Raw genomic sequence first — 24,643 nt, 5'->3', positions numbered from 1 at the left:
AGTAAGCCCACGTTGGGCTTAGCGCCACTTTGTAAAAGGGGCGCATAGTAACTTAGTAGATGACGGCAGATAAAGACCTGCAAGGGCCATCCAGTCTACCCACATGGTATATGCGAGCTTTATTTATATGTATGCCTGACCTTTATTCTGCCAGGTACTTTTGTGACCTGGATTGGCCAGTCTTGGAAACAGGGCGTTGGGCTAGATGGACCATTGGGTCTGACCCAGTATGGCTATTATGTACCCCTCCCCTCCCCCCCACCACACCATACACAGTCCATCCATTTTTTCCCAAGCATTCCTTTCCTCCCTCCCTCCCTCCCTCCCTTCCTGCTTATGCACCACTACAGCACAGCTGCACATCAGGCTGCTTCCTCCTCCTCTGTCATCTAGGGTTCCCCCCCCCCCCCCCCCCCCCCACTGTTTCTTTGAGCCGCACAGCTGATAGAGAAGGAGGAAGCTGCCCAATGTGTGGCTATGCAGCTCCTCTCTTGCTGTGGGAAAGGCAGAATTCTGTGTGGTCTGCAGAGGGGAATTCTGCGCATATTCTGCATTGCTCAGTAGTGCAGAATTGCTCCAGGAGTAGACTTCAAAATGCAGATTTGTGCAATTTTATACAGAATCTTTACTCTTCAAACATATTCTGAAGTTGAAGTGATGCAGGCAACTTAGGGTCTGTAATTTATAAGTTGGTTTTGAAATTCCTGGGAGTAGCCATTGTAGCAAGAGTCACCGTCAACCTCATGGGCTCTCCTTGTATCTCCCCATTTGGCTGTTATTGTAAGGCCTTGTTCCTTACCCCTTCGCCTCACTCCTTCCCACCTAGTCCTCATATTTTCTTCTTGTGAAGCCTTTCTCCTACTCTTCATCTGGCTGTCTTCAGGGACCTTCGTGCTACACAACCTCTTTTCTCACCATGTGGTTACAGGAAGAGGAGCTGTACTGCTTACACGCTTGATATATAGAGATAAGGATCCTTGTAGGGTCCTCTCTAGGCCCCGTATAGTTTTGTTCAGGACTATACCAAGTTAGAGTAGAGAGGAGGTGCATACCATCTCAGCATCCCTCTCCTGGGATGGCTGCAGTGGTACTGACTGCCCTTATATAGGTCACAGACACTCCTGGTGGTTTGGAGTACTTGTCAGAAGAAGTGGTGTGTGTAGGGCCCAGCCTTTGGGTCTCCCTTAGTTTTGTGTCTGGTGTGAAGATTCCTTTAACCTTTTTTGGTTTCATCCAGTGTGAAGTGAACATGGCAGGAGAGAGATTTTACTAACGCCCTACTTGTGAGGGAATTCTGTGCTGCTGTGCAATGCAGAATATGCTCAAAATTCCCCTCCGTAGACTGTACAGAATTCTGCCTTTCCTGTGCAAAACTCTATGCAGTCTGCTGAATATGCTCTTTCCGACTGGCTGGCTTCCTCCTTCCCTCTCTGCCTACCTGCACTCGCACCACTATAGCAGGGTAAGAGAGGAGCGGTACATCAGGCTGCTTCTGCCATCTCTGCTGCTTTGGGGACAGAAATCCAACCCGTCCACGCCACACGTAATGTCCATCCCAGCCCCTGCCGCACCACAGTCACCTTGCTCCTCCCCCCCCCCCCAACCAAGAAAGAGATCTGTATGAAATGTTTTATGAAAACCCACTTGTCCCTGAAACATGCTCAAAACAGAATAATCCATATTTGTACAAAAGAGATGAGGTGACGATGTGATTCCATGTGCCCCAAAGAAAGGAGAGTATAATTTTACTTCCAATCTTTATAACACCAGGCTTCCCAAGGCAGATTACAAGATAACCCATCAGTAAATAGGATATCCTTACTGAACTTTGGCCATATATTACTGTATTGTATAGAACAGTGTAGAAAAATAAGTATTTCCATACTGGGACAGACTGAAGGTCCATCAAGCCCATTATCCTGTTTCCAACACTGGCCAATCCAGTTCATAAATACCTGGCAAGATCCCAAAACAGTACAATACATTTTATGCTGCCAACTCTTGTAATTACAGATAGTGTGCAGAATTTTGAATTATTTTGTGAAGAACTCCCCTAGGAGTAACCCCTCTGCCTGCTATTTATTCAGGGAGTGGAGCAATAACTTGGCCCTTAATATGAAGGGACCAGGAGAGAAAAGCCCCATTTAGGACCTGGACTACAGGAGGAGGTACAGTTTACTAGATACTCCTAAAGAGAAGAATGTATGGAAGTGGATCCCAGGAAGGACTGAAAATTACTGAAAGGGATCACAGGCAGAGGAAGAGCGTGGATTATTAGTGGTTTATTCAATGCTGTGTGCACCTTCAGAACAGAAAAACTACCTCTAAGCAGTAATTGTTTTGCTCTTAAGTCCAGAAGAGTTGGACCACCCCATATCTGTCCTTTCAGAAAGACTTCTACAGCAGGGCCTTGAAGGGAAATCTCTTGTCTCTGGAGAGAACCTGCTCCCTTTGATAGAAACGTGTGTGCTTGAAGTGAGAGAGGGGAGAGGACTGGCAAAAAATGTTCTGGGGAGGGGTACACCTGGGGTGTGAATCGGTGATGGATCAGCCAGTTACAGGACCCCTCTTAAATATACATCTGTGAACAGAATCCTTTTGGTTTGGCCAAGGCCCGAACCATGTACTGTCCAAAGAGGGGTCAGGTAGCAGGTCCTTAACCTCTTCATACTGTGCTCATGGTTCCATCCGTTCGTTTAAATTTTAGTCTAACAGAGACAAATTATAAAATGTTTTGTACTTTTTTGGGATCTTGCCGGGTATTTGTGACCTGGATTGGCCACTGCTGGAAACAGGATGCTGAGCTCGATGGACCTTTGGTCTGTCCCAGTATGGCAATACTTCTGTACTTGGGATTCTGAATGGAATGTTACTACTCTTTGGGGTTCTACATGGAATCTTGTTACTCTATAGGATTCCGGAATCTTGCTATTGTTTGCAGTTCTACATGGAATGTTGCTACTCTTTGGGATCTTGCCAGGTATTTGTGACCTGGATTGGCCACTGCTGGAAACAGGATGCTGGGCTCGATGGACCTTTGCTCTTTCCCAGTATGGCAATACTTATGTACTTTGGATTCTGAATGGAATGTTACTACTCTTTGGGGTTCTACATGGAATCTTGTTACTCTATAGGATTCCGGAATCTTGCTATTGTTTGCAGTTCTACATGGAATGATGCTACTCTTTGGGATCTTGCCAGGTATTTGTGACCTGGATTGGCCACTGTTGGAAACAGGATGCTGGGCTTGATGGACCTTTGGTCTTTCCCAGTATGGCAATACTTATGTACTTATGTAAACATGATCTGTGCCACTGGACCTGTGATTGGTGTCAAATGCTGCTGTTGGGTTCTCCTCCTCGATACTGTCTGGCTCTTAAGATGCTTTTTATGATGCTTGGCCCAAGATTGGAGGCAGGAGGAATTTCCAGGAAATGGTCAATGAGCTAGAGTTACACAGGCCAAAAACGGCTTCATCTATGATCATACAGTTTCCCTTCCCTGGGCTGGCTATATTTACCCCCAAGGAAAGCAGAGACGCCAAACCTCTGTTTCTAACAAATATTACGTTAAATTGTATTTATTATTTTTTTTAAGAATCTGTGGTTATAGAACTTAAGCTGATTAAGCACAAAGCAGGCTGTGTTAAAGGATCAGTTAACACATTGCACAAGCAAAGAAGTAGTGACAGCTGTCAGCCCCCTGCCAAGACTGTGAGAAGCCTGGGACTGCCTGGCGCTGTTGGTGGGGGAGGGGGGACCAACAGGGGAGTCGCTGGACAAAGTAAGGGCTCAGGCAAGGGGTTGCTTTTTGTGTCCCCCTTCCCATTCGGGCTCACAAGAGCGGCATGGTGTCCCTTCAGCTTGATACACAGGGTGGTTGTCCTTCTTGTAGGCCCTAGAAGGGGAAGGGCTGTGTGGTGGATGCTGACAGTTCTGTAGGCCTAGTACGTCTAGTAGTGCTATAGAAATGATAAGTAGTAGTAGTAGTAGGTCTGGCTGGGAGGATCTGCCGAACTTGCATGCAACAGGACTTGCTGTTGCTTCAGTTCCTGATAGTGGCAGACCCCGTTGGCAGTTACTGTTAACAGAATTTGAATATTTCTTATTTAAGTAGTTGAGGGAAAGCAGCTGTTGCTCTGGGCCATTGTAGTATATGTGGGGAGCCTAGTTGTTTTTTTTTTTTTTTTTTTTTTTGCCTGTCGTCATCTTTAAACTGTCCTAAAACTTCCTCTGTCCTCATTGTGTGGCTAAGGCAGGCAGAGCCTCGAAGATGGTGCTTTGGGTTACTTTTCAGCTTTTGTGTCCGATTTAAAGTTCTCCTGGAGTGAAAAACTACAGACAGCTCAGAATACGGCTGCCAGGCTCATTTATGGTGCATCTGGATTTGAAAGTGCAAGGCCTCTGCGAGAGAAACTGCACTGGCTTCCTGTCAAGCACCGTATCACTTTTAAAATTTGCGATCTGGTGCATAAAATCGTCTACGGTGAAGCCCCTGCATACATGGACACCCTAATCAACTTGCCACCAAGGAACTCCCACAGATCCTCAGGAACGTACTTAAACCTCCATTACCCAGTATATAATGGACTTAAATACAAAAGCACCTACGCATCAACTTTCTCCTACTCTAGCGCTCATCTCTGGAATGAACTGCCTAAACTGGTGAAACTTACTACTGATCACCCTACTTTCAAAAAGCGCCTCAAGACCTTTCTATTTGGCAAAGCGTACGCATCACTCCCGCCAGGCATCTCTACCTTCTGATCTGTCGTACCCCGGTGTCACATTACTCACCGCTGCTCTTTCTCTGTTACTTTACCTCGCTTTGCCTTTTTCCCATTATACTTCTAGGACATTAATTGTTTGACCCCTGACATGCTGTGTTTTTATGTAGATTGTTGTAAGCCACATTGGGCCTGCCTATGGCTTTGAAATTTTTTTTTTTTGTTACTTTTGTACCCCGCGCTTTCCCACTCATGGCAGGCTCAATGCGGCTTACATGGGGCAATGGAGGGTTAAGTGACTTGCCCAGAGTCACAAGGAGCTGCCTGTGCCTGAAGTGGGAATCGAACTCAGTTCCTCAGTTCCCCAGGACCAAAGTCCACCACCCTAACCACTAGGCCACTCCTCCACTGTTGCTGCTATTCCATGTTGCTGCTATTCCATGTAGAAGTCGGCCCTTGCAGATCACCAATGTGACCGCGCAGGCTTCTGCTTCTGTGAGTCTGACGTCCTGCACGTACGTGCAGGACGTCAGACTCACAGAAACAGAAGCCTGCGCAGCTTTCTACATGGAATGTTGCTAGTGGAATAGCAACATTCCATGTAGAATCTCCAATAGTAGCAACATTCCATGTAGAATCTCCAATAGTATCTATTTTATTTTTGTTACATTTGTACCCTGCGCTTTCCCACTCATGGCAGGCTCAATGCGGCTTACATGGAGCAATGGAGGGTTAAGTGACTTGCCCAGAGTCACAAGGAGCTGCCTGTGCCTGAAGTGGGAATTGAAGTCACTTCCTCAGGACCAAAGTCCACCACCCTAACCACTAGGCCACTCCTCCACTGTTGCTACTATTTGAGATTCTACATGGAATGTTGCTATTCCACTAGAAGTCGGCCCTTGCAGATCACCAATGTGGCCGCGCAGGCTTCTGCTTCTGTGAGTCTGACGTCCTGCACGTACGTGCAGGACATCAGACTCACAGAAACAGAAGCCTGCGCAGCCTTCTACATGGAATGTTGCTAGTGGAATAGCAACATTCCATGTAGAATCTCCAATAGTATCTATTTTATTTTTGTTACATTTGTACCCTGCGCTTTCCCACTCATGGCAGGCTCAATGCGGCTTACATGGAGCAATGGAGGGTTAAGTGACTTGCCCAGAGTCACAAGGAGCTGCCTGTGCCTGAAGTGGGAATTGAAGTCACTTCCTCAGGACCAAAGTCCACCACCCTAACCACTAGGCCACTCCTCCACTGTTGCTACTATTTGAGATTCTACATGGAATGCTGCTATTCCACTAGCAACATTCCATGTAGAAGTCGGCCCTTGCAGATCACCAATGTGGCCGCGCAGGCTTCTGCTTCTGTGAGTCTGACGTCCTGCACGTACGTGCAGGACATCAGACTCACAGAAACAGAAGCCTGCGCAGCCTTCTACATGGAATGTTGCTAGTGGAATAGCAACATTCCATGTAGAATCTCCAATAGTAGCAACATTCCATGTAGAATCTCCAATAGTATCTATTTTATTTTTGTTACATTTGTACCCTGCGCTTTCCCACTCATGGCAGGCTCAATGCGGCTTACATGGGGCAATGGAGGGTTAAGTGACTTGCCCAGAATCACAAGGAGCTGCCTGTGCCTGAAGTGGGAATGGAACTCAGTTCCTCAGGACCAAAGTCCACCACCCTAACCACTAGGCCACTCCTCCACTGTTGCTACTATTTGAGATTCTACATGGAATGTTGCTATTCCATGTAGAAGTCGGCCCTTGCAGATCACCAATGTGGCCGCACAGGCTTCTACATGGAATGTTGCTAGTGGAATAGCAACATTCCATGTAGAATCTCCAATAGTAGCAACATTCCATGTAGAATCTCCAATAGTATCTATTTTATTTTTGTTACATTTGTACCCTGCGCTTTCCCACTCATGGCAGGCTCAATGCGGCTTACATGGGGCAATGGAGGGTTAAGTGACTTGCCCAGAGTCACAAGGAGCTGCCTGTGCCTGAAGTGGGAATCGAACTCAGTTCCTCAGTTCCCCAGGACCAAAGTCCACCACCCTAACCACTAGGCCGCCACTCCTATAAATAAATAAATAGTGTGTGTCCAGGTTATTGGGACTTTAGACACTGTCTCCCTCCTCCCCCCGATATTCAGCTCTATTTAACCGGCCAGAACGGCTGCTGACCAGTTAAATGGTGCTTAACTGGCAATCCGCCGATATTCAATGGGGGGGTAACCAGCTGTCACCCAGTGAATATTCCCAGTTAGCGGCTAGCCTGTTATATTATGTGATACTAGTAAAAAAGGCCCGTTTCTGACACAAATGAAATGGGCGCTAGCAAGGTTTTCCTCGGCTCCCCTCCAGCCACCCATGTCCAGCGACCCTCCTCTGGACATGGATCAGCTGTGAGACATGTTTTATTTTCCCCCCCCCTCCCCCGGGTTCTGAAGTTGACATCATAATGGCTACCGTGATGGTGCCTGATCTACAGAGCCTAGCAGACCAACTCGGAATGAGCCACGGTCCCAGGCAGCAAGTCAGAACGTTGGAGGTGAGAATTATTATATAGGATAACCGAGTATTTGCGGATTTTTAAAGCGAGTTTAGCAGCCGTATTTGGCCATGTGACACCATGGAATAGCCCTGGCCAGTTTCAAGATAACTAGCTAAGTCTGAATATCAACTTAACTGATTATCTTGAATCCGGCCAAAAATAAACCGGATAGTCGAATGCCGGTCACCGGAAACGGCCACGGAATTGAATATCCGGGCTCGGGGCTGACCGCGGGAGTTAACGGGTCAAACTCCCGCGGTCTGAAAATTAGCCTCGACCTGCAAGTCCATAGATGCACTGGGGGGAGGGGAGGGATGGGAAAGGTAAAAATAGTCTCAGCTCAGCCTGTCTCGGTGACCTGGAATCACCTGATTTACCGTACAGTGGGATGGTCAGGTGTTTGATCTTCCAAATTGGGCCCAGGGCTGTGGACTGTCTCCAGCAACAGAGGGAAGTCACGCATCTGTATTTTAGACGGCCTTGCCTGTAGCTGCTTGTGTGCTCTGGATTTTTACCTTAGAACAAATGGATGAGTGCATAGATTTAATTATATAATGTGTTCCTGTTTTTGCTCTCAGCTCCCATTACAGCTTGCTATGGTTTGAGGCAGAGACCAAGTTGCAAGACTGGGCTGAATCCTTTTAATAAAGTCAAATACTTCTTGTCTTTGCCTTTTGAGACTTGTTAATTAGAGGTCTGTATGGTAAAAATATGATGTGCAGAGGAGTCAGATGTGGTTTTGGTTAGGGATTGTAGTAAGTCTTTCGTTGATGTCATGGAATGGCATGCCAGTCCTGTAGTGAACAAAGACCCCCTAGAGCAATTAGATTCGTAGTGTTTTACTAGGGGTGGGGGGTGGGTGTCTGAAGGTGTCTAGCTCCTGACGCTGCCGCAGTTCCCTGATTAAGAGTGAAATCTGGGCCTCGTCTCATATGAACAGACTTGTGTAAGAGCAAGTTTGTAAGGTGTCCATTGTAGCAGCGGTATTCTGGCTCTCTACTTTTCCCTTCCCTGGGAACTCCAGACTATTTTTAGTTTTCCCTATACCACTTTGATGACCTCCTACCACTAAGTATACCTTCATGGAAATAAGTTTATGGGAAGTTTTGTTTTCCCAATATTAGATATATATCCTTCCATACTAGGCTCAAGAGCAGAATGGGATTGCTGTGTATTTGGTAGTAAAGCAGGTAGGGCGGGGCAGGTCTGTTTTGCTGGGTTACATGGATCTGTCTGCTGCTCCATGGTGGAGGGCAGTGGCGTAGCGAGGGTGGCTGGCACCCGGGGCGGTTTGCCGCTGCACATCACCAAGGCCCCCCCCCCCCCAAGTGCATTCTTGCCTGCCATGTGCATGCCGCTGGGGGGGAGGGGTATCGGTTCCGCTGGTTCCCTGCTCCCTCTGCCCCGGAACAGGAAGTAACCTGTTCCGGGGCAGAGGGAGCAGGGAACCAGCGGAGCCGACACCCCCCCCCCCCCCCCCCAACGGCGTGCACCCGGGGCGGACCGCCCCCACCGCCCCTCCCTTGCTACGCCACTGATGGTGGGTAATTTGTGGCCTTTTCTGCCAGGTACCAGGCATAGTATTTGGTGGTCTCCATGAGAGTCACAACTGTGCTGCGAGTTTTTTTTTTGCAGGGGGGAGAGGTGCAAAAGTACATAATTTTAAAAGATATAGCTTTTCATTTAAGCTGTGAAGAAATGCAGTATGTGTTAATCCTCCGCCTACCGTCTGCTCTAATTTAAGAAAGTGAACTTGGGAAACTAGCCCATATTTTGTGGCACAACTTCCTCCTTCCTTTCTCTCTGGCCATTTCCTTCTTTACTTGTCTTCTGTCTCTCTCTGTGCATGCCTCTCATTCGGTACCCTGTCAAAATAGCCCCGACAAAAAAAAGCTCCAGGCATAATAACCCCTGACAAAACAGCCACTGCCAAAACGGCCTGCCCACAATATAACCCTTGACAAATTAGCCCCCTGACCAAAGGGCCCGATGAGGCTGCCCAGAATATAGCACTGTATTTTTTTTCTAGGGGGCTATTTTGTCAAAGGTTATTTTGTGGGAAGGGCCATTTTGTCAAGGGCTATTTTGTTACCAGCCTGTTTTGTCAGGACTGTGGGGTGCCCTCTCATTCTGTCTCCTATTCTAGCAGTGAGCTCTCTTCTATACCTACCAGTACCAACTACCAGCATCCAGTTTTCCATAGTTCCTCCTCTTACATGTAAGCAGAAATGGACAATCCCAGTCATGCCCAAGAACAGTGGCGTAGCAAGGGGGAGGGGCGGTCCGCCCCGGGTGTCAGCTCAGGGGGGGGGGTGCTTCCTGCCAGCTCCCCCCCTCGGCAAATCGACACCCCCCCCCCGACCAGCTCCCGCACCCTACCTTTAAAAAGAATATCGGGAGGTGCAGCGCCTTGCGCCTGCCCTGCACGTAAAAGAAATGTGGACCGTCGGGTCTTCTCTTGCTCTATCTGTCCCGCCCTCCGCTGACGCAACTTCCTATTTCCTCAAGGGCGGGACAGACAGAGCGAGAGAAGGCCCGACGGTCCGCATTTCTTTTACGTGCAGGGCAGGCGCTGCGCCTCGCCTCCCGATATTCTTTTTAAAGGTAGGGTGCGGGAGCTTGGGGGGGGGGGTTTCATCGGGTGGCAGCCCCCCCTGCTACGCCACTGCCCAAGAATTCACATCAGTCAGAGCTTCTGTCTGCTCAGTCTGTATTCTTGTGGCAACTCTGCAAGCTGGGATCAAAAGTACAGAAAATCTTACTGGTAGAAGGAACATTTTTACAGAGATGGGTGGTAACGAAGTACTTGTACTTTGTTACATTACTCGCATACAATTGGCAGTACTTTTACTTGTAACAACTTACATTTAAGCTGTACTTTTGTACTTAGTAATAAAGTACTTGGAATGGATAGTGACAAAAGAAAGAGGCCTCCCAAGAACTATCAAGGAAAGATACTGGAATGAACATGGAACTGAATGAAACTGTGAGAGATCGGAAGGCAGTGGTGAACGCTGATCCATAGAGTGACCGAGAACCATACTTGACTGACTGGATAAGGAAAGGAGAAAGAAACAAAGTACAAATTTGGAAAGTAGTTTAAAAAAAAAGTGTTTTCCATCCCTCTGCTTTCCAAACGATGTCAGATGCGGCTTTGCATCTGATTGGGCCTGAACTTCTGGTCCCCAAAACAGCTGAGCTGGGACTGGCAGTTCTGGCCCAATCAGATGCAAACCAGGGTCTGAAATCACCTGGAAACCCTAGTCCCCGCCCTCTATACCTGCCCAGAACTGCTCTTCGTTGGCTATTCCTTTGTTGTAGTCAGGCTCAGCTGCCTCCCCTGCCTGAACCGCACCTTCACTGTGTGCAGGGGCCGCTCCCTTTCCCCTCCCGTTCATCATGACTCTGCAGCACCGTTTGCTCCCTCCCTCCCGTTGCACCTCTGCCGGACTCGTGTTAATATACTACCATGGGAGACGTGTGAGACCCGGCTCTCTGCGGTTCTGCTAATGCTGCCTGCGCCAGGCCCGCCCCCTCTGATGTAAACTTCCACGACTGGCACAGGAAGTACTAGCGGTGCTGCAGAGTACTGGGCTCCCCTCCCCCCGTGTCTCCCATGGTAATTTTATTAGCACCTGGCAGAGGTGCCCAGGAGGGAAGGAGACTGTGTGCTGAAGGGCCACAGTGGATGGGGGGGGGGGGGGGGGGGAGGGAAGAGAGAGAAATTAGCCAAGACTGGCTGGATGGGGATGGAGAGAGAGTGACAGAGAGAGAGATGGGGTGGAACTGGATAAAAGTGGGGGAGGGACAGAGGCTATGGGCTGAAGGAGACAGAAATTGGGCAAGACTGGATGGGAGGGGAGGGAGAGGGAAAGAGAGAGAGAGATGGAGTGATACTAGGTAAAGGGGAAATAGAGTCTATGGGCTGGGGAGAGTGAGAGAAATTGGGCAAAACTGTATAGGTGGAAGCATTGGAGTCGACGTTTCAAAATGATTGGGGATGCTAAACCCAAAAGAAATTACCCCTCCCTGGACACAGTCAAAGTATTGAGGGTGCTCAAGCATCCACAGAGCTGGAACAGATCCGTGTTGGAGTTGGTTATAGTGGAAGAGGTGAAAAAGAATGGAAAAAAATGACACGTGGCCAGGAGACCCTTGGATAGAGAGTTAAAAGAAATCAGGAAAACAGTAACCAGAGACTTGAAACACAATTAGAAAAATTTAATGGCCAGACAGCAAAAGTAGACAAAAAAGAAACTTTTTTTTAAGGATGTGGTAGCCGTGTTGGTTCACTTTAAAAATAAATAAAAGAAAAATACAAAAAAAAAAAGGTGACACCTTTATATTGGACTATATACGATTTTTATTAACTTTGGGAGACCAAACCCTACTTCTTCAGGTTGCGACAGTATACTGCTGTAATAGTATGCTTGTCCTGACGTAAGGAAGGAAGTTTTGGCCACCAAAAACTAGTCAACAAACGTAATGTCAGTCCAATAAAAACGCATCACTTTATTTTCTGCTTTTGTTTTATTTGTTAATTTTTAATGTAGCAACTGAATATGTAAGTTTTTGAAATGTACATCTCTCGTTATATTTTGCATGGTACAAAGGGACATGTCGCTGTTTGTTTCTTTGGTTTTGCACCGTATGGCTTCTCGGCGGTTCAGTTTAATTTGTGTCTACATATTTCTGTTTTTAATTTGTGGTTACTTATTCTATACATATTTCTTCAACAAGGCCTACAATGAGAACCTACAGCCCCACTAATCCACCTCACCAACCCATTCAGTTATGAAAGCCCACCTTCTAGAAATACCCTAATAAATCCCTTCCTTCCTCTTTCTTCCCTTAATTAATCTCTACACAATACTAACTATACCTGATATACTTGATACTGGAAGAACTATGTTAACAATACTATGTAAGCCACTTTGAACCTGCAAATAGGTGGGAAAAGGTGGGATTTAAATAAATAAATAAAATGAAAAAGGCCAGGTATTCTGTGAGCATCAAGTGTCTGTGTCGGGCGTATCTGCGTGGGGCCACAGGGGCCTGGGCCCCCGCAGATTTCGCCCTGGCCCCCCTCCCCGCCGTCAACCCTCCCCCGCTGCTTACTTTTGCTGGCGGGGGGCCCCAACCCCCGCCAGCCGAGGTCTGACCCGCAGTCTTCATATTTTGTCTTCCTCCGTGGCCATGCTGCAAGGAAGTAACGCTGCAGTGCTGCTTCGTTGAATCCAGTTCGGAGTCTGACATCGCAGCACGTTGTACGCGCGTACAATGTGCTGCGACGTCAGACTCCGAACTGGATTCAGCGAATTAGCACTGCAGCGTTACTTCCTTGCAGCATAGCCATGGAGGAAGACGAAATATGAAGACTGCGGGTCGGACCTCGGCTGGCGGGGGTTGGGGCCCCCCGCCAGCAAAAGTAAGCAGCGGGGGAGGGTTGACGGCAGGGAGGGGGCGGGGGGGGGGGGGTAAGGGAGGCAAAAATGTGCCCCCCCCCTCTCTGGCTCTGGCCCCCCCTACCGCTGGATTCCAGATACGCCCCTGGTCTGTGTAGGACTGATCTGTACTAATTCAGCTTGTTTTGTTTTCCAATAGGTGTATTAATCTTTTTCTGCCCACTGCAATGTTCAGGGTGTTTTTTTTTTTCTAGGGAGGGCCTTGTGTAACTCCTTGGAAGTTAGCTTGTAAACATACTTTTCTGTGATCCAACTTGTTAAGAATACTTTTTGTTGTTTTAAGAGCTGTACTTTATTACTTGAGTAAATGTTTTGGATAAGACTTTTCTACTTTTACTTCACTACTTTTGAAGCCAGTACTTTTACTTGTTTACTAACAAACCCATCTCTGTGTTTTAGTACACGGTCCAGTAAGATGTGGAGGCGGCCATTTTGTTCATCTGCACTATTGCCAGTGACATTGGCTATGTTGTATGTGTGTGTGTGGTTTTTTTTTCTTTGTGTGTTGTGGGCAATAGAGGGGCCCTTTTACTGAGCTGCGTTGTGCTAATGCATGCCTAATGCAGCTTAAAATGGCATCCTGCGGTAACTGCCAGATTAGCGTGCACTAACCATTAACTGGTTAGTGCAGGAATGCCTCTTGAGCCTGTACTACCCACAAAATGGGCAGCAGTAAGTGCTCACGTGGTAAAAAGTTTTAATGGCCTGCTCATATGGCCATTAGTAGAAAAAACACAAAAAGACCATTTTTTACATCACTTAAGGGCGTGCAAAGGCCACTTTTTGCCGCAACTTAGTAAAAGGACCCCAGAATGAGGAAGACATTTTGCATGGTTTTTTTTTTGGGGGGGGGAGGGGGGGTATCTTTTTTTTTTTTTTTTTTGGAATATTAACCCATATTTCTTGATGCTCTGCATAGCTTTCCAGCATTTTTGTAATTCAGGTGGAATAAGTACCTGCCTTTAAAAGCTTACAATCTAAGTGGCTTCCTGAGGCAAAAAGAGCTGGACTAATGCAGAGGCTGGCTGTGTGACAGCGATGATCTTTCATGTCCACAACATCACGCTCTGAGCAGACTTTTTTAATGGTGTGGTTCTACAGCACCCTCCACTGAAAAAGTAGATCTATCACTTTTATACAGAGACGTGATACCGGACATGCTTCCCGAGATAGCTGTTCCTTGCTTAATCACGTTGTATGTGTGATGGAAATTGCATAAAACATAGTTGGACATTGCCAAATTGCTCTTCAGAACTGAAACCCAAACCCCAGGAAAAGACCCTGTAGCCTGCTGTTGCTCATAAATTTAACTGCTTGGGAAGGAAGAAGGCCAAGGGTGCTGGAGCTCCTGACTAGGTGCTTAAAACTGTGATTTATTACAGTAGCAGCTGCATTGTCAAAGCCCCCCTTGCTGCGAGGGCCATTAATTTCTCCAGTTCCTGTAACCCAGCAGGCCTGGAGCTGAGCTGTGACACCTGCCGGCCCAGGTTCCAGGCTCCCTGTGTGATCTGCCAGTCTGTAGCATAAGACCTGGTTAAACTTTTTTGGGAGCAGCTCCAGATCCAGTGCAAATAAACAAAAGCTGCCTTGGCTCTTGCACCAGGGTAACTGAGCTATCTCTTAATTAAAAACTCATGAATCTCATTTGCCTGGTGTGTAGAGATTTCATAATCGATTTATGGTTCTCATCCCTCAGGGCTCTGCCCTCCTCTACCGCTTTGCCCTCCCTCCCGTTTGGTTGGTTTCAAGAGTCTGGGCTTGTTCTGGTTGGGTGGCTTCTTTTGGAGACCTATTAACTTGAAATGCTGGAGGCTGCAGACATTTAGGATGGAAGGGTGTCTGTGCCCAGGCTCTTACGTGAGATAACACAGCTGCAGTGTCTTTGACTATTCATTTTCTTAGAGAGTACGCCTCCCAACAGCTCTGCCTGTGCACCTCAGCACAATACTACAGCATAGAGGAGGTGGTCGGAGTGCAGTTTGTGCAATGGCTGTGCTGTGTTAGCTGGGTGGGGTGCTAGTGTACTTTGGCAGTGTCTCCTTGCCTGTTTGTCTGCCTTGACTGTTTTGAGTCGCTTTTATTAAAGGCTGCCAGTGCTGGGGATGATTTCTTCAGATCTCTGTAATGTGTTCAGCAGTATCCCTGTCATTAAGCCTACCAACTTTAGTTCACGTGCTAAATGCTGTTCTGTAAAATTCTTTTTGGTATCCATGCTAATCCAGATTTTTTTTGTTCTCTTCTCTCCCCTCTTTCTCCTGAAAAGAATGTTGATGTTTTCCTTCTGCAGATGATTGTCCGCTCCCTGTCTGCCTTCATGTCGGTGGTGGTACGAGAGAACTGTACAAATCAGAAATGTTGGTGGGAAAGGGACGCAGCCCACCCTCCTCCAGGAGAGAGAAAACAGCCTCTGAACTGGCTCTGTGCCTTTCCATCTTCTTTGTGAATTAATTTTTTTTTTTCTTTGGACATTTTTTTTTTCCTGTGCTGAGCTTTGCCATTGCCAAAATCTGTGCCTGAACTGTTCTAAAAGGCCAAAGTGTTGGGTTTTGTAGCCCAGTTGTTCAGTTATTGCTTGAAATTTAACATTTTAATTTGTATTTTATTTTTTTTGCAGGAAAGAGCCTTTCTTTTAAGTGCCTTTTATTTCTCGCAAATTCAAAGGCAGCTTTTTCTGGGATGTTCTCCTCCATCCTCTCTGGACCCTTTACCCTCCTCCCTAAGGACTGGGAAATTGGGCTGGGGGGGGGGGGGGGGAGGAATGAATCTGTCCAGGGTTGTCCTTGAAGGGGATGTATCTTTCCCTCGCTTCTGGAATTAATGTGCTGTGTACGTTTGGGTGTTGTAGACATTTCTGCAACAACCGTGATGTTCTCAAGAAAGGATATATTTTTTTTCTTGTTTTGGTTGGGGGGTGGGAATAATGAAGGAGGGGAAGGGGTCACTATATCTGCAACCCCTAGATAAAGTTCTAGCCTGAGCTGTTGAATATGAAGCTTTAAAACTTTTTCTTCTAATCTTGGGTCTTATTTTAAGAGTTTCAACCATATAATGATAACACATGGGATTCTTGTATGGGATTATTTGGAATTTTGGGCTCCTAGGTAATAAGAATATGGACTGGGATGCTCCCTTTCATTTAGTCTCTTACAACAATGTTTGGTTCACCTATTTCCTCCTCTTCCTCCCCCTCAGCAAAAAAAAGAGACACAGGTGATAAATTCTAAGATGGTGTTTAGAAAGAGTTGTCCCATCTGGCTTTAACAGCAGCAGAGCTTTGGGCCTGCTGAGGACCAGATTTGCTCTGTTTTGGTGGTGCTTGTGGTGATGGGGAGATTGGTAGGAAGTAGGGTTACCATACGTCCGGATTTCCCCGGACATGTCCTCTTTTTGAGGGCTATGTCCGGGGCGTCCAGCGGATTATGCCTGCGCCCACGTTTGTCCGGATTTCTGGACAAACGTGGGCGTGGGTGCGGGCAGGCGCGTGCGTGCGGTGGGCGATCGGCGCCGTGGGTCTGGTCTCCCGTCCCCTCCCCTTCCTTACCATGTTCCCTGGTGGTCTAGTGACGTCTCCGGGGCAGGAAAGAGCCCCCTCTTTCCTGCCCGGAGCGCTGCCTCCCCTGTCTATCATCCTTCTCGGTCTGCCTGGGGATTCAAAATGGCCGCCAAGAGTTGAACTCTCGCGAGGCCGCTTCAACTCTCGGTGGCCATTTTGAATCCCCAGCCATACCGAGGAGGATGCAGCAGGCAAGGGCAGGCAGCGCTACGGGCAGGAAAGAGGGGGCTCTTTCCTGCCCCGAAGAGAAGACGCTACTAGACCACCAGGGCTAGATAGTAAGTGAGGGGGGGTATGTGATGGGGGGGGAGGGGACTATGTGACGGGGGGGGGGATAGGGGCGGAAAGAGGACCTGAAGGGGCGTGGCAGTGGCGGGGCATGAGGTGTGGCGGGGGCGGGTAGGGGGCGTGACATGTGTCCTCTTTTTCAGAGGACACAAAATGGTAACCCTAGTAGGAAGTGGGAGTTATTCTTCCAAGATTCATTTTTCAGTGGTTGTGACTTAAAACTGCTGCTAAACCGCTGCTGAGGTCCTAAAGACAAGGGTAATAGGTAGAAAAAAAATCTCAATTGAAATGTTTACTATTTGATTGATCAGCTCTCTGAAGTACATTGCTGCCACAACCCTTAAAATGAAACTACCTCCAACGATGAGACTGATTTTTTTTCCTCCCCCCTCCATTTGAGTAGTAGCCTTGCTATAGGTAGCTTCATCTCAGCTGGATCCAGGCTAAGCCAGATCTGATTTTGTTTTGTTTTTTTTAAACACCCAACATCGTTTGCGTTCTGAGAGTCCCTTTTCAGTAGGCAAACTAGAATTAAGCGTTGGGCGAGGGGCTTCCTTAAGCCTGCCTTCCCAATAGCTGATTCAAGCAATTTTCTGGGTCTGGCCTGATTTTTGACATCCTCATTTTCTTAGGGAGACTCATGAGTCCGAGACCAGTTATATGTCCTGTTGTAAAACATTCCTTTACTGGTCGGACGGCTATGGTGCTACCCTGCCAGGATGTAGGTACAGTGCCAGCTTCTGCTTCTTTCTGTCAGCAGTCAGTACAGCCCAGAGAGAAACCCCTTTATATAACTTGTTGCCTTGGCAAAGGCTGAAAATATTGACGGTAATGGCTCGTTTCCAGTCAAGATGCAACAGAAAATGTGTGGCCGTTTCATTTCTTGCATCTGAATTTATACTGGGAATCGTTCTGGGACAGGAGAAAGAGGTGGATACAGGTTGACCAGTGCAAAAAATGGTTCCCGATCTTCAATTCTAGCAAGGGAGCTTTATGTTAATATTATTACTCAGTTATTGGGACCTTGTGAGAGCCTTACAGCTACATCATAAAGCTTTAACATACATTTATAGTTCATATATTTAGTGTGTTGTAATAGTAGTTTGAAACTGCAGACGATAAAGGCAGACCCTGCAAGTCTAGTCAGTGATTGACCAGGGTTAGAGAGGTTTCCTTTGGAGTTCCCATGTTGCTTAAATATTGTGCTAGGGAAAACGTGATTGCTGTGTAAAAATTATGGGCCAAATATTCAGCCAGTGGCAGTTGGCATTTTGCTGACCGCTGCCAGCGTTAAACATGGAAATGCAGTGCCGGGCCATGTCTAGGCACCAGTATTGAATTTCCAGGTTTGCTGAGCCGGTTAACACGTAACCAGTTAAATGTGATATTCAGCCCTTAGCTTGCTATGGGCTACCACGATAAAGATAGGACTTGCTTTGTTCGTGGTCCTATTTATGTGGTTAACCTGGCCCCTTAAGTGCTGAATATCGGCACTTAACCAGCCAGGTGCTGACTGCGCCCCCGGAACACCCCCAAAATAGTCAATTTTCAGTTCAGGGGTAACCGGTTAAGTGCCATTGAAAATTAGTGGTTAGGTTCAAATAGGTGACTTAACAGCCAGGATCTGTTTCTGGCTAGTTAAATCGCATTGAGTACTGACCCATATATATTTTTTAAAAAATAAGTACATTCTTATAGCCATAAAAGGAGATACTCAGGCACCATTGTAGCTGCCTTTGCTTTACAAGGAAGGCTAGAATCTCTGGGTTTACTGTCCCCTTACCACTGAGATCAAGTATTGGGGTTTGGAAGGGAATACATTGAAAGAAATACATAAATATTTCCACCCCGAAATCAAAGCCTTATTACTTCTACCTCCAGACCTCAGTTCCACTGATCAGTATTTTGGGTTCTGCTGGCGTTAAGCGCTTCAGGCTCTCCTGTGCCTACCAAATCCCAGTCCCCAAGGAAGAGGGGGGAGAGCTGTGCGGCTGAACAGGTTAAGGGCACAGCGGCTCTCGGGGAAACTGAACGGCTGCTGCTATACTTCTGTCCATTCAGATGCACAGGGCGAGCCCTCTAGACACATTTCTCATTTTATGTTGCCTTTCCTAATGCTGAAAAAGAACCTTGCAACCAGGGGCGTAGCTAGGTGGGGCCACGGGGGGGCATGGGCCCCCATAGATTTAGCCCTTGCCCCCCTGCTTTCACTCCCTCGCCACTGACCCTCCCCTGCTACGTTCGCCCCCCCCCCCCCCGCCATCCCTCTCCCGCCTTCGCCGTCAGGTACCTTTGCTGGCGGGGGTCCCCAATCCCCGCCAGCCAAAGTCCTCTTCAGCGCCGGTCTCTGGCGCGTTGCTGATCTGGATTCTGTTTCTAGGAGTCCTGACGTTCTGCACGTAGGAACGTGCAGGACGTCCGGACCGACAGAATCCAGATCAGCGAATGCGCCGGACTCGGAGACCCGGCGCTGAAGGGGACTTCGGCTGGCGGGGGTTGGGGACCCCCGCCAGCAAAGGTACCTGGCGGGGGAGGATTGGCGGTGGCAGGAGGGGGGTCAAAAAGGGACGGGGAGGTCAAAAGTGGCGTGGGGGGGCTAAAACGTGCCCCCTCACCTCGGGCTCTGGACCCCCCCCCCCCCACCGCCGAAGTCTGGCTAGGCCCCTGCTTGCATCCTGTCAGTATATTTTTAGGCCTCGATTTACTATCCTCGTATAATAAAACCAAACAGTTACTACCTCCTGCAAGGGCTGAGGTGGCAACGCCCTTCTGCTTTTTTCTGTTTTAAGTCCCCAAAGCATTCTGATATTTGTGGTTTTTCTGTATTCACAGCCAGCAGATCGGGTCTGTCCGGTATATCGCTGTGCACATGGCCAGGCCGTGCAAATGCAGATACTGATTGTTTCAGTGTGTTACAGGGCTTCTCGGCCCTGTGCGTAGTTCCTGCTATGTTATGGCAAGATTTATTTTGTTACTTAATCTTCTTTTCATGCTTTAGCACTTAATCAAGGTTGGCGACTGCCGTTAAACTTATTTAAAGTCATAACATGTTTGTAAAAAAAAAAAAAAAAAATCTTTTTGCGTTAGGATAAGCACGAGAAGCAGCAGGGCTCCTCTTTGGTATCATAGACTTATCTGTCAGGCTGGAGTACTCGGAAGTAGGGAATTATAATGAATCGTGTCATGGTAAAAGTCCAGGTGTGTACAAAATATATTTGGTTCTTCTACACAGTCCCAGCTATCTCTTGGCAGGTACCATTGTAGGAACATCTAGTCCTTCTAAACACTCCTCGATATGTTGTGCTTGGTTTATTAACTAAGGGCCTCTTTTACTAAAGGTGCGCTAGCGTTTTTAGTACGCACTAAATGCTGAGATGTCGGTGTTTAGTGCCAGCTGATTTTTAGCGTGTGTCGGTGTTTAGCGCCAGCTGATTTTTAGCGTGAGCTAAAACTGCTAGCTCACCTTAGTAAAAGACCCCCCCCCCCCCCCACCCCCTCAAAAAAAATTTTCTTCCTAAGAAACTAGAAATAAAACCATTTAGATGACGTCCCTCTTTGTCCTCTTAATCTGCTATGGGGCTCGTTTTCCCGAGCGCACGTCATTTCTGGGGGGGGGGGGGGGGGGAATAAAACCCCTGGAAACGGCTTCTGTGGCGAGAACCTGGCGGGGCATCACCGCTCTTTGCCTGGTTACCGCCTGCTTAGCGCGGGAGCAGTAATGGCTCCCTGGCGCATAGCCATGCAGTAAGAGTTCTCTTATCGCATGGCCATATGTACTGGGGGACTTTTTTTTTAATCCGCTGCAGTAAAAAGGGCCCTGGCTCGTGGGAAAAAAATGCTCCCTGCCGCTAGCGTAACCATCCAGTGCACGCCAACTGACGATTTACCGCTGGGAGCTCCCCTAAGGTAGAAAAGGAACTTTGTAAGTCCGAGGGCCCTGTTTACTAAACTGCTCTAGTGTTTCGAGCACCCGCAAAATGCTAGAGTCCCCCATATGTTCCTTTGTGCGACTTGGTGTTTAGCTCGTGCTAATCATTAACGCGTGTGATAAACACTAATGTGCTCTTAGTGCTACATAGTAAACAGGGCCCTAAGCAGGGGCGTAGCTAGGTGGGGCCACGGGGGCATGTGCCCCCACAGATTTAGCCCTGGCCCCCTCTACTTTTGACCGCCGCTGCCCAGGTAACTTTGCTGGTGGGGGTCCCTAAGCCCCGCCAGCCGAAGTCCTCTTCAGCGCCAGTCTCCGGTGCGTTCGCTGATCTGTTTCTGTGAGTCTTGACTCCTGACGTCCTGCACATAGGAATGTGCAGGACGTCAGGAGTTAGGACTCACAGAAACAGATCAGCGAACGCGCTGAAGAGGACTTCAGCTGGCGGGGGTCCCCAAGGTACCTGGCGGAGGTGGGGGGGGGGCCTAAAGTGTGCCCCCTCACCTTGGGCTTTGTACCCCCCCTCCCGCAGAGGTCTGGCTACGCCCCTGGCCCTAAGTGCTTTGAAAATACGCCTCCACGTCACCTAGACTGTAAATTGCAAATCATATGAATGGTATGCGATAACGATTGCTTTCTGTATGTTCTAGTCATGTTGGATTTTGGGACTTTAGTACAATTGTGAACCTTAGTAGCCGCATAGGTGGTGAAATTCAGGTTTTTAGGCCCATTTGCGCACCCCGTCTACTGTGGCTGTATCCTCTGGACCTGCGCCAGGGCATCTTGGATTTGAATGCTAGCTTTCACTACCACCATCTTCAAAGAACTGGGACAAATGGTCAATTTAAAACTCATTATTGATGAGGTGTTTGTTTCATTAGTTCTGTTGGTTTTGTTTCTGGGTTTCTCTCTTAATACGTTCTTTACTTCATTAAAATAATAGTTATATCCAGTGGCGTGGGGGGGGGCGGGGCGGTTCACCCCGGGTGCACGCCGCTGAGGGGTGTCGGCGCCTCGCTGGTTCCTTGCTCTCTCTGCCCTGGAACAGGTTACTTCCTGTTCCGGGGCAGAGAGAGCAGGGAACCAGCGAGGCGCCGACACCCCCAAGCGGCGTGCACTCGGCGGATTGGCTCTCCCGCCCGCCCCTCACCGCCTTCCAGGTATGTTCTCGGCGGGGGGGGGGGGGGGGGAGAGTGCGCCGCGCTGCACCCGGGGGGGTGTGCAGCGGCGACCTGCCCCGGGTGTCAGCTGCCCTCGCGACGCCACTGGTTATGTCCCTTTTTTAAAAGCAAAACTGAATCACCGTTTTGCATCTTCGAACTGGCCATGCCGCATTTATTCTTCACCACTTTTGGGGCGGGGGATGAGCTCCGATGGCTCTGCTGTTATGAAATTAAGTAAATTGAAGTGGCACAACTAACCAGGAGAAGTCTTCAGCTTTTCTAAAACACTAAGGGGGCCTTTTACAAAGGCGCCCCAAAAAGTGGCCTGCGGTAGTGTGGACGCGTGTATCGGATGCACGCTGGACCATTTCTCCACCGTCTCTGGAAAAAAAAAAAGGACTTTTTTTTGGGGGGGGGGGAATGTGCCGCAAAATTAAAACCAGCGCGTGTGTATTTACAGCCTGAGCCCTTAACGCTATCTGTTGACGTAGTGGTAAGAGCTCATGCGTTACCCGAGCGGTAACTATCCAGTGCACGCCAACTGCCGATTTACCGCTGGGGAACGCCCCTGCAGTAAAAAAAAAATGATTTTGTATCGTGTGTTTTTGGCCCACGAATTACCGCCAGGCGCATATGCTAACTGGGCAGTAATGCTGGTTTGATGCGAGCTGCGTGCACATAGGCTCTTAACGTGCCTTTGTAAACGGACCTCTAAAATTTCTTAGACTGTGATATAAGCGCAAGTCTTGGATCGTTTTCATTACTGCTACATTTAAACATTGTCCTAATACTGCTCCTTTTGAATTTTATCCATAATTCCTCTCTCTATATATAATCCTACCCTTTAGCTTCTGTCCTTTGTTCATTTTATGCCATTGGACCCAGAATGTGTTAATGATGCCTTTTCTGCACCACCACCAAGCTCAGATGCTTGAATGCCGATTCCAAGGCTGAAACTGTACAGATGCAAAAGCCTGAATTCTACCCATGCCTTAAGCCGGCTGCCTCACCCCCTTTTCCCTGGTTATCTCAGCAAAACTTGCCTCTTGCTTTATTCTCTTGTGTTACTTCCCCCCTCTCCCCTCCCCAAATTCTCCGTGTCTAGTGTATCAATAAATAAGTTGGAAATAAGTGAAGGGTAAAGGGGGAGGAGAATGTGGTAGAAAAAAAAAGAGGCTCCTGTCCAGGGGCGTAGCCAGACACACAATTTTGGGTGGGCCTGGGCCCAAGATGGGTGGGTGGGCAGAACTCCGCTCTGTCCCACATGTGATTTGGGGTCTCCCTCTCTCTCCTGCATGCCATGTGGTCTCTCAAACATCCCCTCCCCCGCATACCTTTTAAATACGAGCAGCAACTAATACACACTGCTCATGTTGGCCCCACAGCCATCCCTCTGATGCAACTTCCTGTTTCCGCATAGGCAGGAATACGTCAGAGGGAAGGCTGTGGGGCCAGTGCGAACAGTATGTATCAGTCGCTGCTCGCTGCAGGCGAAGATCTGCTATTTACAAAGTACGCAGGAGGGACAGTTGTTGGGAGTTTTCGGCTGGTGGGGCTTGGGGATCCCTGCCAGCCACATCATGGGTGGACCTGAGCACAAAGTGGGTGGGCCTGGCCCATCCAGGCCCACCCTTGGCTACGCCACTGCTCCTGTCCAGGACTTTATTATTCAGTTGGGTTAGAAGATGAAGTTACTGCTACATATTTTGCTGGATGATAAATTCTTCCTGTTGCTGCTGCTTGTTTTGCTGGATGTGGAGTGTTTTCTATGTTTTATATGTCAAATGATGACTGTTGCAGCTGGTGTTTTTGGTGTATCTTGAATGGTCACTTCTGTTGCTGCTATACATGCTTTGTGGTATGTGGAACAGTAGCTGTTGGGTGTTGTATGCTAAAATGAATGTTTCTGGGGAAAAAAAACATTAATTTATTTTTTGAGGGGGGGGGGGGGTGTGAAAAGCAGGGTGATGTTTGTTTCAGGGAGAACTATTTACCCTTCTGATTTTACAGATCCAGTTTATCAAATTAGGATTTTTATGTAGCCATATCATGCTGGTCGAAAAATGTGAGAACGATCCATTGAGGTGATTTCCAGCAAAGATCTGTGTCGCTTTTTTTTTTTTTTTTTAACATTACTAATAGGACTATATAACTTGAGGTGAAGTTCAGGCTGTGAGTATCTTGGTTGTGATATCAACCAGTGCCTAGTCGGTGACTGGCTAGGCGAGGACCTGGGCAAATACGCTAGACTGCATTCATGGACTGTAAAAACACTTACTTTCCAATACAGTAACCCCAGACGACACAATGTGGTGGCATATGCTTATTGCCTGATGGTTTGTAGGCATAGATGAATGTTGAGGAAACTGTACAGTGTTTTGTAAAGTTAGCACAATGTATAAGATGCACCTTTCTTACCCAGGGGAGCCTTTTAAAAAAAAGATGAATATTTTTCTGCTTGTCTGCTACCTTCACCGTACTTTTAAAATCTGTTTGTTCATTTGTGTCCTTCTCAAATGATAGATTTACTTGCCCCAGAAACCTCTGAAAGAGAGAAAACAAACAAAAAAAAAAATGATAGTTTTGATCACATTGAATGCACCCCAGCCCAGATAATAAAGAAAATAAATGCAAACTAACAACGGGTTATGCCATTGGGCCCTTATCAGTCTTTTCCTTTGTTTGGGTGCTGAATTGCTTCAAGAGGCGTCAGAAATAACAACATCACATACAAAGTCCACTTTTGATGTCCTTTGTCATTACTGGTACAGATATCATGCAGGAATGTGAACCAATTACACTGCCCCGGTTGCCAAAGCCATTTCTGATGATGTCATTGTGGGCCAGTGTGTAGTGACATTTCAGGCATGGCAGCCCCCAGCTGGAAATTAAAAAAAAAAAAAAAAATTCCAAGAACTGGAGAGTGGCATTGGGAAGATGGATTCCTGTTGCTCATT

General features: G+C 47.7%; 1 protein-coding gene across 1 annotated transcript in view; it reads left to right on the top strand.

Annotated features, from left to right (window-relative positions):
- Nucleotides 1–15,089, top strand: part of LOC115458282 (insulin receptor substrate 1-B-like) — a 65,232-nt gene extending 50,143 nt beyond the window's left edge. Inside the window, exon 3 of the mRNA XM_030188146.1 lies at nucleotides 15,018–15,089. Within this exon, the coding sequence (XP_030044006.1) occupies nucleotides 15,018–15,025 (8 nt within the window). The 3' untranslated portion in view covers nucleotides 15,026–15,089. The remainder of the gene's footprint in view (nucleotides 1–15,017) is intronic.
- The last annotated feature ends 9,554 nt before the right edge of the window (nucleotides 15,090–24,643 follow it).

The sequence above is a fragment of the Microcaecilia unicolor genome, chromosome 14, assembly GCF_901765095.1.
Source record: "Microcaecilia unicolor chromosome 14, aMicUni1.1, whole genome shotgun sequence".
Lineage (NCBI taxonomy): Eukaryota > Metazoa > Chordata > Amphibia > Gymnophiona > Siphonopidae > Microcaecilia > Microcaecilia unicolor.
Note: the sequence above shows the minus strand (reverse complement) of the source record. Positions and strands in the feature narration are given on the sequence as shown.